Here is an 18,025-nt window from a genome sequence, read left to right as displayed (position 1 = left end):
AGTGGACTGTTCTACACTCCTTTTACGAGTTAGGGCTAAACCAGAACCCTTCATTCCAGGCCACCATCATGCATCTCCAGTCTCCTGTTTGCTCCAGAACCTGCAAACCAGCAGGCCTGGTTCTATTCCAGTTTTGTTCCAGCCCTATATTAATCATGTCCTTGAGCCTTTTTAGGGTCATTTCTTCTATCTAGCATTGTTGTGTGTTTGGAGTAGAGGGAAAGTGTCAAAGAATGAACCTACTGCACCATCTTGTCAGGATTTCTGGATCGATTTCAAAAGCACTAAATAATAATGATGTTGATCTAAGCTGCATTTCTATTCCTGTTTCTTTGAGCCCTGGGGTTCTGCAGAGATATGTGGAAGGCAGCAGTGAAGAGCCAGGGCTTTCTGGCACTTACCACAAGTTCAACAAGAATAGCTCTGCTTCTCTCTGATGTACTTAATGGTTTCATATACAATATCTTATTTTAACCCAAACCTATTGCCAAAAATTTAAAAAGGATTGACCTGGAAAGTTACTTCTACTAGAATAAAGACAATTAAGTTCAAATTTCTCAAGCTAAATTGATAGTTTAGAAGACTCAGGAGTAAATATCCCCATGCATGGGTCTTGCACAGATTTTGTCAGTTCAATCACAAATTTTTCTTTTTTTAAAGTACATTTGTGGGCTGGAAGGAGTTGTCTATTTCAGTTATCATAGGTTACTGACAAAGTTCAGTTTGAGAACTGCCTATCAAAATTTATTGTTAAGTGGAACATAAAAATGGTTTTTAAGGCACCCCAATGTACATTGCAGCACTATTTACAATACCCAGGACATGAAAGCAAACTAGATTGTCCATCAACAGAGGAATGGATAAAGATGTGGTACATATACGCAGTGGAATATTACTCAGCCATAAAAAGAACAAAATAATGCCATTTGCAGCAACACGGATGGGCCTAGAGATTGTCATACTGAGTGAAGTAAATCAGACACAGAAAGCCAAATATCATATGATATCGCTTATATGTGGAATCTTAAAAAAGGATATAAATGAACTTATTTACAAAATAGAAGTAGAGTCACAGATATAGAAAACAAACTTGTGGTTACCAGAGAATAAGGAGGGGGAGGGATAAACTGGGATGACATATACACATTACTATATATAAAATACATAACTAATAGGAACCTACTGTACAGCACAGGGAACTCTACTCAATACTCTATAATGGCCCAATATAATAATAATCTAAAAATAGGAGTGGATATTTCTATATATAATATATAATAATTTCTATATATATATATTATATATTACATATATTTATTATATATGTAATATATATTATATATTTTATATATAATATTATATATATAATATAATATAATATATAATGTATAAAATTATATATAATATATAATTATATATAATATATATAATATATATAATATATAATATATAATATATAATATATATTATATATAATATTTTAAAATATTATATATTATATATATTATATTTCTATATATAATATATAATAATCTAAAAAAGGAGTGGATATATGTATATGTATAACTGATTCACTTTGCTGTACACCTGAAGAACATTGTAAATCAGCTAAAATCCAATAAAAATTTTTAAAAAAGAGTATGTATTTCCATTGACTAAAAATGCTGGATCTGAAAAATTAAATTGATGCTCCTCATTGGGCAATTCTTCCTGCTAGAACATTAATTCACACCAATAAATATTATTGAGGTGCCACTATAAGTAAGACATTATGCCTAGCACTTGCACTGGTGAGTGCAGGAGAGAAATTTTTAAAAATAGTAACCAAAACATATACAGCAACAAAAGCAAGATAACAATACAAGAATGATTAATGGTTCAAAATATTAATAAGAGAAATGTCATACAGCCAGACTTAGTTCGAAAAGCATTGGTATAGATAAGTTTGATAAAAATAAGAGATTCCTTTAGTATAGGGAAGTCTGTAAAGGGTGAAAGTAAGAATCTTGAGATATGTTTTAAATTTTAATGTTTCCAGAGAATAGCCATTTAGCAGAGTGGGAATCAAGTCTGCAGAGTGGGAATCAATAAGTGTGATATTAGAACAGTGAGTAAAAGCAGTTTGCCTCGGACTGGGGAGTTTGTGTGAAGAGGTAGGACAGACAAATCTAAAAAATCAGGCTGAAACCGGATTGTAGAAATGGCTAAGGTGCCAGGAGAAGAGATGATCTTTAAGCTTTTCCAAAGGGTGACAACATTTTAGGATATGTAATGCATCAACAAGATAAATAATATTCCAAACCAAGTAAACTAGGAAATAGAATAATTTTCCAACTCCTATAAGATGAAGAGATGTTTGTAAAAAATGAATGTGTGAATATATACATGCCTCAATATATCCATGTATGTGTATGTATACATATTTTCTTACCACTGTTTTTCATTGCAAGGAGCTGAGGGAACATACAAGATAATAGTCTTATGGTTTTAAACAATATAATGTGTTGAAATTTGTATACAAAGATGATAGATACTCATCTACTTGTAAAGCATTATTTTGGACCCTTCTGCTCTCAGAAATACTAATCCAATCCATATTCCTTAACCTAATTTCCAGTGTGACTGAGAGCTTATTTTCAAGTTGACTGTACATTGAAGAGTTCTAACTTGTAAGCAGTATAAATGCTCTACTATGGCCCAAACAGCATTGAAACACATAAAAAGTATATAAGAAAAGAAATGGTTTCATTTGTAGAAAGTTTTACTTTTTCCTTTTTCTCGAAAGTTTAGTTTAGATAGTTAAACATTGGCCTTTCACTTTATCAAATTTGAAACTAAAATCTTAGTTTCTGTGGCATTTTAAATGGTATAACATTAAAGTTAGTATTTATTAATTTCCTTTTAAAAGTGGGTTGAAAATAAATTATGTATGCAATTAATACTTATTGACACCTATACAGCAAAGGACTGAATGCAGCAAAGCAAATGGAATCATTCGTTTCTTTTTATCCTCCATTATTAACACATACACAACAAAAACATTTTCCAAAATTAGTCCAAATAAGTTATAAATAAAATTTATAGGGAGCTCAGGTTTCAAAATGTTGCCCTGGACAATACCTACTTTTGCCACATTCTCTTTCAAACATCATGGTTTAATGTCTATAAAAATACTTATTTCAATCTGTCATATCCTAGAGGTTCATACTCTTTCTATGGCTTTTAGCTCATTCACTCAGGTAGATGATACATTAAAGATAAACAATTCATGAATGGCTCATCGGAGTTACTTCCATAAAGCAAAATCCCTTTTGAAGATTATAGTTGCTGCATAAGAAATATACACAAAAGTAAGGCATGTATGACTATGGGTGTATATCCATTTACTACTAAAATGAATCTCATGTATGTAGCAGATTAAGGTTTCTAACAGCAAAGAAACTATGATCTTGGCCATGGGAATAAAGGCTACAAGCCCTTCAAGGCAGACACACACCTAGCATGGAGCAGGATGGATATGTATTCTATCCCTGAACTGAAACCAATCACTACTCTTATTGAAATATCTTAGCTTAAATAATTTTAATAAAACTATAAATATAATTTAAAGTGGAAAGGATAATAATTTATTATGTTTGTATTATGCACTTTACCATATTAATTCATTTAATTCTCCAATACCTCTGTAAAAAAGACTTAATCTCTATGATTTTAATGCTGAGTAAACTGAGGAACACTCTTGTTAGAAGCTGTCGAGTGCAGAGGATGATCTTTACAGTGTGATGGAGAAGCACCAAAGGATGCTGAGATCCTAGCTAACAAGTTGAAAGGCCAATAATAAAACTGCTGGTGATAAAGGCTGACCCACAAGTCTTAGGAGCATGATCCATTCCCAATCTTCAGAAGTGACGCTCAACTTGATAAGACGTATTGACTACTATTGGAACATAAAGTTAGACAATAGGAAAACTATCCACTTCTCCATCTGTTTTTCCCAGTTATCTCTATTGTCGATGGATCATGTGCCTCTCCTGAGCCATCCTCCATCTTGTCTCCCTGCTCTGAGCCCTGGGAGGTTGAACTCTAAGGATACAACAACGGGCTTCTTTGCCTTCTAGCTTTGGTTGGGTTTGGTTGATAGGTAGCACCCGCAAGAGGTTGATGCAGAGAGAAGAGACAGTGAGATTACCACTGGTTAGCTGCTCCGTAACCAAATGCCACTCCTTTTATCAAGTAGCTCTCCTTGACTCTAGATTCAGGCAACTGTTCCCTCCTCTCACATCCTTTGTTCTATGGATGATAAAAGGCCCCGCTGTTATTATTCCTTATGGTTTCCCTATGCATATGATTTCCCTAATAAATAATCCCTTTATTAAAACAATCTTAGATTATACAATATCAACGTGCCATCTATTTCTTGCTAGGATATTGACCGAGACATCTGATGAAATCAAAATCTTCTTGGTGAATAGATTGCTATCAGAGGAATATCAATGAGAAGAATGTTCCTGGTTTTGTGTTATTTTCCCATATGATTAAATCATACTTATTTTTCCTTTGATTTTAGGGAAAGGAAAGATTTTTGGTAAAGTATCACTTCAGTTTATAAAAAAACATGTTTCCAGTAGAAAGACATTAAATATGAATTATTTTTAAATTTGGACTCATCACATGCTTTGTGTAAGCATTCTGATCACTGAACATGTATTTTTGCAAGAATAAAAGGCTTTCAAATATCAATTGCTATCGATTTTCCTGCATAAAATCGCAAACTTCTCAGAATTCTATTCCTACAACATTTAAACATGTGCAAGCCTCACAAAACAAACAAACCAAAGAACCAAACCTCTGATTTTATCCTATACCCCACGTGAAACGCCGACTTCCTGCAGTTTTCTGTAGCCGGTTTCCCACGGCCATTTCCCATCTTCTCCACAAAAGACTGACATCGCAACTCTGCCCTACCACTCCAAGCATGTTCTCGCTCCAAGACCACCAGCAACCGTTTTTGCTTTATCCCAGTCTGTATTTTTTAGTCCTAATCTTACATGATCTCTCAGAAACATCTGAACCTTTGAATACTCTCTGATACGTAGGCCTTCTACCCTTAGTTTAAGATCATCACTCTCTTTTGGTTGCCCTCCTATGTCTATGACCACATCTCCATGTCTTTCGATGTTTCGTTTTTCTTAACTGTCCTTTAGGTGTTCCTTAGGATTCTGTTTGCCACCTTACCTTTTTCCTCTCTCCATTAACTCATCTATATCCACAGCTTGAATCATCGTAGGCTGATAGCTATGTATCTTTATATATCTTCCTTTAGCTCATTCCTGAGCTCCCGACATCCATTTATAAACACATCCTGAACGTCTCACGTGGATGTGCCACAGACACCATAAATACAACATGCTTAAAAATGAAGCCGCAGTCTTTTTTTTTTTTTTCCGTTGCGGAGCGCAGGCTCCGGACGCGCAGGCGCAGCGGCCAGGGCTCACGGGCCCAGCCGCTCCATGGCATGTGGGATCTTCCCGGACCGGGGCACGAACCCGCGTCCACTGCATCGGCAGGCGGACCCTCAACCACTGCGCCACCAGGGAAGCCCCTGAAGCCACATTCTTACCCTAAGAGGTCCTTCTCCTCCTGTTTTTCCCAGCTCAAGGAATGGCTGATTAGCCGTCTTGTAGCCCACATCAGAAACTTGGAAACTATTTTTGATTACTTTCTCCTCCTCTTCACTTGAACGTCTCTTAAATCTATTCATAATCTTACCTCATGCCATTAATCTACTCAGTCCCTTTATATTTCCACTGTAACATCTCCTAACCAGTCCCCCATCCTCACTGCAATCCATTCCATGTATTACTTAAACACTGCTTCCTGGCACGATGGGGTGGACTCTTCAGGACCTAGTCCCCGCTTATCTCTCCCAACCTATTTCTGCAAAAGTCCCTGTACCACAAACTCTACTCTAGTTATATGAAATATGTTTCAATCAAACAACTTTTTCTCTATTCTTGGAACATTCTCCACTGGAATCAAACATCTCTTCTTGCCTAATGACTACCTGTCTTTCCAAATTTGGCTCTGCAATCATTTTTCTTGTTAAAATTTATAGACTCCCTAGCACCATAGTTAGGGAGTACCCTATGTTATTCAATAATACTGGCTTTTATCTCTGTCACAGAACTTATCACATTGTATTCCAACTATCACTAATCTCCTTCACTAATATGTAATGTAACAACCTGAGCTTGTACCATGTCATGTCCATCTGGATCGTCAATGTCCAATACAACATGTGGCATAAATTACATCCTTAATGAAGATTTGTGAATGAAGGAAGGAAGGAAGGAAGGAAGGAAGGAGAGTTTATCAAATACCATTCTAAATAAATAGGTGAGCCCGGGGCGGGGGAAAAACTGTTATGCTTTCAATTGTTTGGTAAATTGTCACCATCAGATACTTTTATTCTGTAATTTTGCTCTAGCATTTTGTCCATGGTTTATTTTCATGAAATTTTTCCGACAGAGTCCCAACTCAATAAATATTTTGGACATGGAGAGAAGCAATTCTTTTATAATGCCGTCTATTCCTAATGTAGACTTATTTCCCCTTAGAAGCAGAATTTCATATATTACTATCTCATCAAACACCAATTTGTCAACATATGTCTAAAAGTATAAGGTTACAGTACCTTCCTAAGCTGGTCTTTAAATAGCGTTGTTATTTGAAGTCAGATACCATATGACTATATTGAACTTAATCTGATGTCTACCAGCCAAATTCCATTAGAGCCTCGACGAGAGCAGGGTAAGTAACTTGGCTTCCTCTTCCTCATTCACCTCCATTTGTTTAACTTGCTCCTAAGAAAATATTATAAGACCTCACAAGTCGGCTTTATTATAGAAAGAATATACATGTAGGGAATAACAGGGAGATAGAAAGCCAATCTCCAAACCTAACCCAGCAAAAGAACTTCACTGATTTAAGGCTAAAACCTTCAAAAATCCTTTTCCTTTATTCATGTTCACCTCTTTTCCAGTAGTTATCGTAATTCTGGATGCCCACACAAAACAAGGCACTGAAATACCCTTCTATTTCTCCCAATATCCCCCTCTTACAGTTACCTTCCGAACTTTACTGCTCCCCCCGCAAAAAACAGTGGCCACTAACCTAGGGCTTAGGGAGCTCTATCATTGCGGCCCCAATACAGTAGGTTATAATGTGAAACCAAGTAAACGAGTAATTAAATAAAATGTTAGTGATGCTTTGACTTCACCATGATTATGTGCTCACCTTAAAAAATTGTGTAATTTGTATAATTACTTAATTAACACTCTTCCTTCCCTATCTGACATAGGCTAATTATAATAAAGACAGAAGTTGATGGATGCAGGACTGGGAATTTTACATGCATTCTCTCAAATCTTCACAGCCCTGTAAGTTAGGTATTACATGCATGGTCAGACTGACTCATAATGTTGCCCAGACTGTACAGGTAGTAAGTGATAAAGACAAGGTCAACCCTAACGTCCCACAGATTTACTTCTGCATTAACTCTCTCTTTTTTTTTTTTTTTTTTTAATCTTTGGCTGCGCTGTGTCTCCGCCACTGTGTGATGGCCCCCCCGACCGCGGCGAACCCCCTTTTCGTGGAGCACGGGCTCCAGGCGCACAGGCCCCAGCAGCTGTGGCACGCACGCTCCGCAGCCGTGGCTGGCGGGCTCCAGAGCACAGGCTCAGCAGCCACGGCGCGTGGGCTAAGCCGCTCTGCGGCGTGCGGGATCCTCCCGGACCAGGGCCCAAACCAGCGTCCCCCGCACTGGCAGGCGGACTCCCATCTGCATTAACTCTAATGACATAACATCTACCCAGGTCCAGGTCCTTCCCCTAGCTACATCTATTCACTACAATGGATATTTGCCCATTTGCTCGATCCATCTTCATGAACATTTACGGTGGGAAGAAATTATAATTACATGTCTTCAATCCATTCCCACAAACATTTGTTAAAAAGATAATGGATACATAAGAGCATCCCCTACACGAATGACCCAGTTGTAAATAAAAAAGGAAATCACACGCATTTAACGGAGATTAGTGTGACTACAAACAAAAAATGTTTCCAGAGATGCTAAGCAAGGACAATATGCTTTGTTTAGCAATATAACACAGACAACTATGTTACTTATGATACGATCATGGTAACACTCTAGAGAACTTTGTTTTATCTGTCATGCTCTCTCTATCATTTCCAAACAGCATTTCTCCCCCGGCACACTGAATGAATGAAAATAACTCACAGCAGCCGGATTCGTCTTCATTAAAGTGACAGTCAGGCACTCCATCACACAGCAGGAGGGATGGGATACACTCGTTGGTAGAGCACTGGAACTTCGTTTGACCACAGAGCTGAGGAGGGGGGCTGAGAGAACAATCCACTTCATCAGATCCATCTATGCAGTCTTCCTGTCCATTACATTTCCCTGAGAGGGGCACACACTGGAGTGCGTAGACACAGGAAAACTGATCAGCTTCACACAGTGACGGCTGTGTTGTGACAGGACCTAAAAAGAGAGCCCGTCATTTTCACATTAGGGGAGTTATCTCTCTGTCTCGTGTTGAAACATTGCAGGATACTCTCATTCGTGCATAAACATGAAACATTTAGCTAATTTAAGTTAATCAATGTTCTATTAGGAGTAATATGAACTCTAACAAAACAGGCCAACGTGATTAGAGAATACACCTTATCTAAACCTCAGAAACATTTCTCTAAAGGGCATCGTTACTGTGAAAACATGACACTTTCAAATTAAAGAAGAAATTTTGGTTCATGCTCTTAAATTTGACCATCAGATTTTCCTTGAGGAGTAAAGATACTTTTATACAGTAAGTTAGGCACTTTGAAAAGCTGCAGTCACCATTTTAAAATTTAAGTCAATTGGCATTATGTCATTATATCAGCATGCAGTTTAGTAACTGTTTCTTAGTGGCCTCAGCCAGGGGAATTTGGCTCCTGAGAACTTGGGGAAGACTGAGTCACAGAACTGAGGTCTGCTACGGTTTTGTCACGCTGCTCTTTGCCCTTGAGTCATGATCACATTTCGAAGGTCTAAAAAGTACAGATATGTGTCGCCATATCTAAAGTGCAGATGCAATCACAGTTTAAGCTAAGATATTACACTAGTGAGAATCTTCAAGATAATGTGATTCACACCCAACCAACCCATTTTATAGATGAGGATACTGAGGCTCATAAATTTTTAGCATCCAAAGACATGATGTAAATTTAATGAGCTTTTATCATGTGAAACTATTCCATAGCAATGGTTTAAGTCAACTCTTAAAGCATGGGCAAAGAGTGTTGACTTGCTGCTGTTTCTAGAAGTCAGGGGATATCTGTGAACATACAGGATTGCACTAATTTGCTGGAACGTTATTATACTCCGTATCATCTCTGGGACAGATGTTGACAGGCTCATCAGTATTTTAAGGGAAAAGAAAATCGAAAGTACTGGGGACAAGTTCAGGAATACCTTATTTTGTGTTTTTTACATTTTAAAACTACTATTATTTATGGATAATATAAGAATGATTTGTTTTATACATAAGGATGGTGGTGTGAATTCATTTTAGAAATGAAATTTAAAAGTTACTCTCCCTTACCACTCACTCAGTAGTGGTGACATATCTAGAATATATTTAAATTCAGACTCTGTGATGCAAGTCATGTATATAAGACAATCTGTGTTCATGGAAATAAGCATATCTAAGTGGGAGAGGGATAAATGTATGACCTTGAGACATTTGTGTCATGTTCTTATTTAACTACCTAAGTCATAGCAGTGCATACAATTGCAGTGTTCCAATGGAAGCATTCTGAATTCAAACTTAGAAAGTAAATTGGATTTCAATTTTTATAAATTTATATGTATAACATATATATATATCTTTTGATATTTAACTATTTAACCATGGAAAAATAAATAGTTTCTCTTCATTCTTTTATTAATCTCACATTGAAGACAGGGCAGACATCCTTACTTTCGTTTTATTCTCAAATATTTTATGGACTAAACTTTCATCTTTATATACTCACCTCAAGGTTGAACCTCAGCTGCAGGTTGAACCTCAACTGCAGGTTGAAAAGGCTGAATAAACGTTTTGCATGTGATGAAAATCTAGAACCAACCTAAGTAATACACTTAGCTTAGCTAAGTAATTACACTTAGCTAGTAATTACTTAGCTAAGCTAAGGTACCAACCTTTTGTGACAAAACACAAGAGAATAATTTTCTCTATTTCAAGACAAGCTTCTCACCTTATTCAAAATGAGTTGCATGTGTGTGTTCCTTTATATTTTTGCTTACATCAGATATGCAAAGTGAAGTTCTCTCTTTTATTTGGAGGCAGCAATTCTGTTAAATTCTAGAATCATTTACATCAAAAGATATTCAAACTCACTTGTTCTAGGTCCTTCTTTACAAGAAACCTGGTGGGCTTTATTGTCTGTAGTGGATTCTGTCTTGCATTGTCTGGAGTTTTCTATCAAGATCAAGGCCTTCATGCCCCCAGCTGCTGGGAGGTTACCAGATGACAGCTCACAGCTGAGTCTACCTCTAGGCTTTTCCCTCTAAAGTCACACAGCCTCTCAGGATCGGCTCCCTTCATTGGCGAGTTGGGGATAAGATGGTCCGGCCCCTATGCGTCAATTTGGGACCAATGCAGCTCCCGAGCTCCCCATGGCATCAGCGTGAGACCCCCTGTGGCACCTGTATCAGAGTTCAACCCTTCCTCTGCCCAGTCCTGCTTCCTTCACTTCACAGGGGTTGTTCCTGGGAGAATTTCCAATAAACCTTTTGCATAGGAATCAGGGCCTCAGAGTTCACCTCCCTGGGAACCGAAGATACTCTCCCACCATCAAAATGCATCTTGTTTTAAATTAAATGCTCTCCCCACACTGTCGAATCACTTCTCAAATTTTCTGTGGAAATACTTTTGATGCAAGAGGAACTTGAACTTGCACCCCTAAAGGGAGTCTAGGTAGACCCTTAGCCAGAAGTAGTTCTCCATAAGCTCAACATTTCTTTTACATCTCTTGTTTTAACTGATGAAAATTCTACATTCTACGACATAGGACAATTCCTCCAGGAATTCAAATAAAATGAATACTCTTGGAAGATGTACTATGTATATCTTCTGAACTGAATGCCTTCTACTGCATACCCTCTTTGAGAAGTTAAGAAGGTTTCCCTAAAATTTTAATATTAACGTGTTTATTCTTGGGTATCACCCATGGAGTTACCTAATTAAGATAGTTAATGTCTTTCTCATATAATTCTGTAAAAAATGAACGATATGAATTGTTCTCTTTTATAACCTGAAAGAGGTTAGCACCACCTTAAATGCATATTACTAAATGCAAACAGTCAATCTTAAAAGCCTACATATTGTCTGACTCCAGCTATATGATATTCTGGGAAAGGCAAAACAGTGGATATTGTAAAATGGTCGTTGGTTACCCAGAGATGGTAGAAAGGAAGGGAGGAGGAAGGGGGGATTTTTAGAGCTGTAAAACTCTTCTTTATGGCTCTGTAATGGTGGATACATGCCATGGCACAGACTGAATAAACATTCAGTTTATTAAACTGAATGTAAACACTCAGTTTACATCCCCCCCCCAATTTTGTATGTTGAGACATAATTCCCAATGTGATGACATTTGGAGGGTTTTTTTTTTTTTTTTTTTTTTTTTGCGGTACGCAGGCCTCTCATTGTTGGTGGCCTCTCCCTTTGAGGAGCACAGGCTCCGGACGCGCAGGCTCAGCGGCCATGGCTCACGGGCCCAGCCGCTCCGCGGCACGTGGGATCTTCCCAGACCGGGGCACGAACCCGTGTCCCCTGCATCGGCAGGCGGATTCTCAACCACTGCGCCACCAGGGAAGCCCTGGAGGGGGGCGGGGGGGTTGAGAGCTGATTAGGTCATGAGAGTGGAGCCCTCATGAATGCAATTAGTGCTCTTATTAAAACTGGCCCTTGCCCTTTGCACTTTGTGAGGACCCAGCAAGAAGGCACTGTTTAGGAAATGGTTTTGCACCAGATACCAAATCTGCCGGCATATTCATCTTGGACTTTCTAGCCTCCAAAACTATGAGAGAGAAATATTTGTTGTTTGTAGGCATCCAAGTCTATGATATTCTGTTACAGCGTTCTGAACAGATTAAGACGTGCCATTATACATTTGTCAAAACTCACAGAAATTATAACACCAAGAGTGAAGGCTAATGTAAACTATGGGCTTTGGGTGACAGGGATGTGTCGATGTTGATTAGTCAGCTGTAACAAAGATAACGTTATGGTGCGGGAAGGTTGATTACGGGGGAGGCAGGTATACCCAAACTCTCCTAATTTACACCTAATTTTGCTGTGAACCGAAAACTGTTTTAAAAAATAAAATGTGTGTGTGTGTGTATGAATCTCAGCACCAATATCCCTCAGAATCTACATTCTCGCCCAAGCTCTTCACTGGTGATGGAAAGGGTGGAGGAGAGACACAGGGCAGTGGATGTTGGATTACCTACAACACGAAGCTGTGATGGAGCTCGCTCTCTCCCCCAACACACAGAGGCTGCAGACTCGAAAGAAAATCAAGAATGTATTTTCCGTGCTAGGGAAAATCAAGAGCTGAAGAAGCAGAATATATTAAGAGGCCCCCAAAGAGTTATCATTGTTACTCAGCATCAATATTTGCCACAATGACAGGGAATTCCTTCCTAACTATGAATAGGGATACCACTGCAAATGTCTGACATTGCATAAATGAAGAATTTTCTGCCTTCATATAACCTCAAATAATCTAAAACATACATGAATGTGGAAACATATACAAAAATATGAAATGTTAGAGCAGTTGCTGGTCATTTCTTTCTTGTCATGAGGGCTGGAACCCAGAGAGACCCCAGAGGATAAGAGATACATTCCTCTTTTATCATCTCCAGATGGTCCTACACTATATTTCCTGGTCTGACATAATCTGTGCTGGTATGGCCTCTTTTATATGCAATGTTGGGCCAGGTTATGTACTTGACCTAATTTAATGCTATTGTTCACTGATAGCTCTATTCCATATTAACTGAACTTTATTTAACAGTCAAAGAATTCCCCAAATGTTAAACTCTTTAACTTCTACTTTAGGGCCAATATTATTAAATAATTCCCCTTTTAATTCCTGTTTCACATTGCTTCCAAAATACATTTCCCAAAGGAAGCATCCTGCTCAAAACTGGTTCTCCAATGCCTCACAGGGTGGTCGACTGTCCTTACCAGATTAAGGTCCACTGTCCTGTGGTTATTCAATGACATAACTCCTGACTCAGCCTCACCTATATTCTACCAATAAAGCTTAAAATTGCAGAGGAAATCATGACTATTTCAATAATGACTGTATTGTACTCTTTGCCGGCTGGGATGGGGCAGGAAGGAGAATACTGTTGGCATTCCTGTGAGTGGGAAGGTTTTCACTTACAGATACCATGAGTGGGTGTTTTGGCGCCTATGATTACATCTTCGTCTCAGTGTAGAAGGCTTGAGATGGAGAGTGGGAAGCTGTCTCTTCATCACACACCACAAATATACACAATTGAAGGAAATCTAAGAGTCTTAGGCAATCTGTCCGTGAGGGAATATTGCCGAATTTCAAGTACACGTTGGGGACACCTGTTTTACGTGTCTCAGGCAGGTCAAAGGAGAGAGAGGCAGGTACTGAGATGGAGATATCGAGGTGGGCAGTAGAGAAGACCACTCCGGAGTTAGACGTGGTGGTCTCTCAGAGATCGCCCAGCTGTACTGTCTTGACTGCCTCGATGGAAGAGAAACGAGAGAAAGTGGCTGTGATAACCCATAACTTCCAGTTCACAGGGCATTGGCACTAAACGCAAAGACAAACACATACAATTCTGTTTAACTTCATATTAACTTCTGAGGAATATGAATAAGTAGCTTTACCTAAAGTTTGGAGTGTTCTACATGATTGAATTCGTTTTACTTTTAAAACCACATAATTTTAAGACTAATTTCTGCCTTTCTAATAAAATAATTTAAAATGTACAGCTGTATAGCTGAAACTAACACAACCCTGTAAATCAACTATACTCCAATAAAAATTGAAGAAAAAGAAAAATACACTTGAAGTCAAAATGAACTACTAGAAATACTAGTTCATTCGTTGCTTAATAATCAACAAAAATTGATTTATTGAGAAGATAAAAAAAATGATTACTTTAATGTGTGTTGGGTTATCTTGCCCCATATGAAACCCTACATGAGGCATAGCCAACTAACATTACCTTAATTACACTGTAATCAGGAAGAGCAGAAAGGGCAAAATGCAAGATCTGGATATTTTAGCACTTGAACTGACCTCTTAATTGATCCATCGGGCAGAGAAGACCAACCATGGGCCTGTCATTCCTTTAGACCCCTTTTTATCAAAAACTGGTTATTTCTCTAAACTCATGCTTTCTATTTTGACCAAGTTTATATGAGTGAAAATGATAACTCATACATATAAAGTTATTTATTTACTCTTTGTTAAGCCAAGAAACTTGTTTTTGGTTTTCTGTTTTCCAATTTCCAACTATTTCCACAAAGAGTAACTGGTCTTTTCTGGGTAAATTGTTCTCATATGCCAATAAGATGCTATCAGAAAAACTGGTCATTCTGTTGAAGTCACTTGTTTTCAATGAAAAAAAAAAAAAAACCTTTTCTTAAAATAGACTTTTTTAGTGAAGCAGTGTCACTTTCTTATTTTATTTCTTAGGCAACAAACAAACAAGATTGTTTTTGTAAAGTCTGAATGTTTTCCAGATAACAACATATGTGTTCTAGGGAATCAGGAAACCCATAATAGAAGTAGACTTTAATAGCCCAAGAGAACAAAACAGGCCCAGATTGACCTTGGCTATTGAAAAACTCCCAGAATCCCTCAGCCACACTTGGTCTGGTAAAACACTGGCCCACTGAATATTTCCAAGTAAAAAGAAAAGAGTCAGCAAAGGTTATGATAATTTTCAAACATGACTATACGGTAGGCAAATGACTAACTCACCATACCATATTTTATTTTAAATATACATATATATTTATATACTATGGATACCTAAATATATATGATTATGTGGTAAACATCATTGTTCATATAAAAGCATTCACCTTTAAGACAGTGTTGGCACAGTGAACTGTGATTTATTTTCACATTCAATATGAGGAACTTGTCAAACACAGGCTAATGGAGTACAGTTCCTACTGGGACTGATTTTTCCATGGTTGTCATTTAGATTTCTTCCCCCTAATTCAATAAAATTCCTTCCAGCCTGAAGATCAGCAGGAAACCCAATAAGAACCACCTCACAGTATAACAGACAAGCTCCACCAAATGTAGTTAAGAGGGAATCCAGATCTTACTCACATAAGCCTGCTTGGTATTAGCTTTTAATACCATTTTCCAGTTCTTGTGTTTTTTCCTTCTAATCTAATGTCCCTCCAGGAATAAAGGGGAATTATCCCAACATTTGACAAACTGGGAGGACTTCACGGACTCGCAATAATAGGTTTAAAACCTAATAATATTCTACAAGCCGATAAGCGAATCAGGATTGACTGATAATCATTTTCATTCAGCTTTTTGTACATTCATCACTATTTGTTTAAAAATTAGGCCCATGGGGGCTGGGCTTCCCTGGTGGTGCAGTGGTTAAGAATCTGCCTGCTAATGCAGGGGACACGGGTTCGAGCCCTGGTCTGGGAAGATCCCACATGCCGCGGAGCAACTGGGCCCGTGAGCCACAACTACTGAGCCTGTGCGTCTGGAGCCTGTGCTCCGCAACAAGAGAGGCTGCGATAGTGAGAGGCCCGCGCACCACGATGAAGAGTGGCCCCCGCTCGCCGCAACTAGAGGAAAGCCCTCGCACAGAAGCGAAGACCCAACACAGCCATAATTAAATAAATACATTTTAAAAAGTTACCATTCCCTTACTAATATGCATTAATATACTGTGTGTGCGTAATTCCCTGAACAATATTTTTTTTTAAAAAATAAATAAATAAAAATAAAAATTAGGCCCATGAATCACTAACTGAATCAAAATTATAAAAATGACCCATGCGTTAAAACCATGTTCTAAATCATTTATCTACAGTGCTATAATATCTCTTCTGATATAAAATGGATATCTACTCTATATCATACACTTATTTCAAATTTACATTTTTATCAATCAACCTAAAGTTAAAGATACTCATACTCACTAAAATTTTCTTTAAAAGACAAGATAATGACAATGGAGATTTTTCAATGGAGAGGAACTGAAAATGACAGAAAACAAGCTACACATATCACAAAATACCATGTAAGATATATTACAGGAGAGCTGCAAACTTAAGGCCTTAACAGTCTGGAACAGAGTTTGGTTTCTTGCTGGGAATATTAAGGATAAATTCATGAAGAAGGTGGCTTTTGCTCTGCCCTTGAAAGTGAAAAAGGATTTACACAAGAGGAAATAAAGGGCAGGGCATCTCCAGCCTGAGAGCAGTAAGATTAAAGTCAATGAGATGAGAGGACAGAATATGGGACATGACTAGAGAAAGGCAAGAGGTCCTATTTTAAGGGATCATTTCATAACCAGAATCAGAGAGATAAGACAGGAGCTGCGACAAAGGATAAGAAACATATTCAGTAGGCAATTGAGAGCGTCTAAGAATTTTTCTTCTTTATAACTTGCTACTTGAATTTATGTATTTTGATTAGTCTCAGTTTTATTTCATCTCTCACCATTGGAGTATAGATAGAAAATGTATTGTTTCTGGTCAGCTTTGCAAATTGGTCTAAATGGTTGCAGAATATTCAAGCTCGATTATGATTTTTTAAAAAAGAAGAGGAAAGGTCGTCAGCCAGAAGTGGCTGATGTGGAAATTAGAAGTGAAAGTGTAACTTACAAGACTCTGAAGTGTAGACGTATGATTTGGGCTTGGTCCAAAGTATGCTTCCAACCAGCTCCTCTAATTTTGAGAGAGTGACAAAGGGACGATTAGAGATTACTCATAATGGTGGCAGGAAAATAGGTAGCCCAGCTCTGAAGGAAGTATTCACAGGCAGTGGACTTAGGTAGTTTCAACCTCCGGTTTACTCAGTCTTACTCACTTCCCACTTATTTTTCTGTCTTAGATTCTTAGTTTTACATTTAATTTTTGGAGCAATCCAATATTCTTTCAATAACCTTATTTTCTGTCTTTAAGTTAGCCCAAGTCAGGTTCTGTTGCTTGCAATAAAAAATTCGTTTTGTTATTGTGGTGAGTAAGAAAAATGTTCCTCCTTTTCTGGAACTTACACTATAGTAGAGACTAGAAGATTAAGTTGGTAGTTACGTGTGTGTGTGTGTGTGTGTAAATTAGATAAATCTGTTATGCAGCCGTAACGGCGATTCCGATGAGTAATAAGAAGGCCTTGAAGTAGAGTTTGAGCTGTAAAATGGAACTGAGGGGGAAAAAAGAAGGCAGAATCTCTGGTTTCAAAGTGGATATTGAGAAAAAGATAAAGGCACTAAAAAATTGATGACATCTCTTTATGGTTCATAACCAAGAGGTTTTTGAGGCTTTTTAAAAAAAAATCAACTCATACAAATGGTACAAATATCCTTATTATGAGATACGCTTTCATTAGCAAACTCTTCATCCATTATGAGAAGTACATGTGCTCATTCTTTGCCCTGGACCACAGCCATAGTTTTCACTCCTCTGTCCAGCTGGGAGGAAGGGAGCGTCATTCACCCTGAGGCTCCTGCCTCTGACGTGTGTGTATGGCAGCCTGTTGTACTGCTTCAGCAAAACTGACTGTGTGCTTTTCTTCTCAAATACACTTGCAGTGAGGTCATACTGGCAACCTGAAATTAACCATGCTGGGGTATTTAACCAAGAAAATAGGGAAATGCTACACATCAGGGATTTTTTCCCCCTTGAGAGCTAGTCTA

The 18,025-nt window shown here is 37.9% G+C and overlaps 1 protein-coding gene across 1 annotated transcript in view; it reads right to left on the bottom strand.

Moving 5' to 3' along the window:
- Nucleotides 1–18,025, bottom strand: part of MALRD1 (MAM and LDL receptor class A domain containing 1) — a 628,554-nt gene that overhangs the window by 100,120 nt on the left and 510,409 nt on the right. The window contains exon 34 of the mRNA XM_059059255.2: nucleotides 8,303–8,566. Coding sequence (XP_058915238.1) covers nucleotides 8,303–8,566 — 264 coding nt within the window. The remainder of the gene's footprint in view (nucleotides 1–8,302; nucleotides 8,567–18,025) is intronic.

This window comes from Kogia breviceps, chromosome 3 (genome assembly GCF_026419965.1).
Source record: "Kogia breviceps isolate mKogBre1 chromosome 3, mKogBre1 haplotype 1, whole genome shotgun sequence".
Lineage (NCBI taxonomy): Eukaryota > Metazoa > Chordata > Mammalia > Artiodactyla > Physeteridae > Kogia > Kogia breviceps.
Note: the sequence above shows the minus strand (reverse complement) of the source record. Positions and strands in the feature narration are given on the sequence as shown.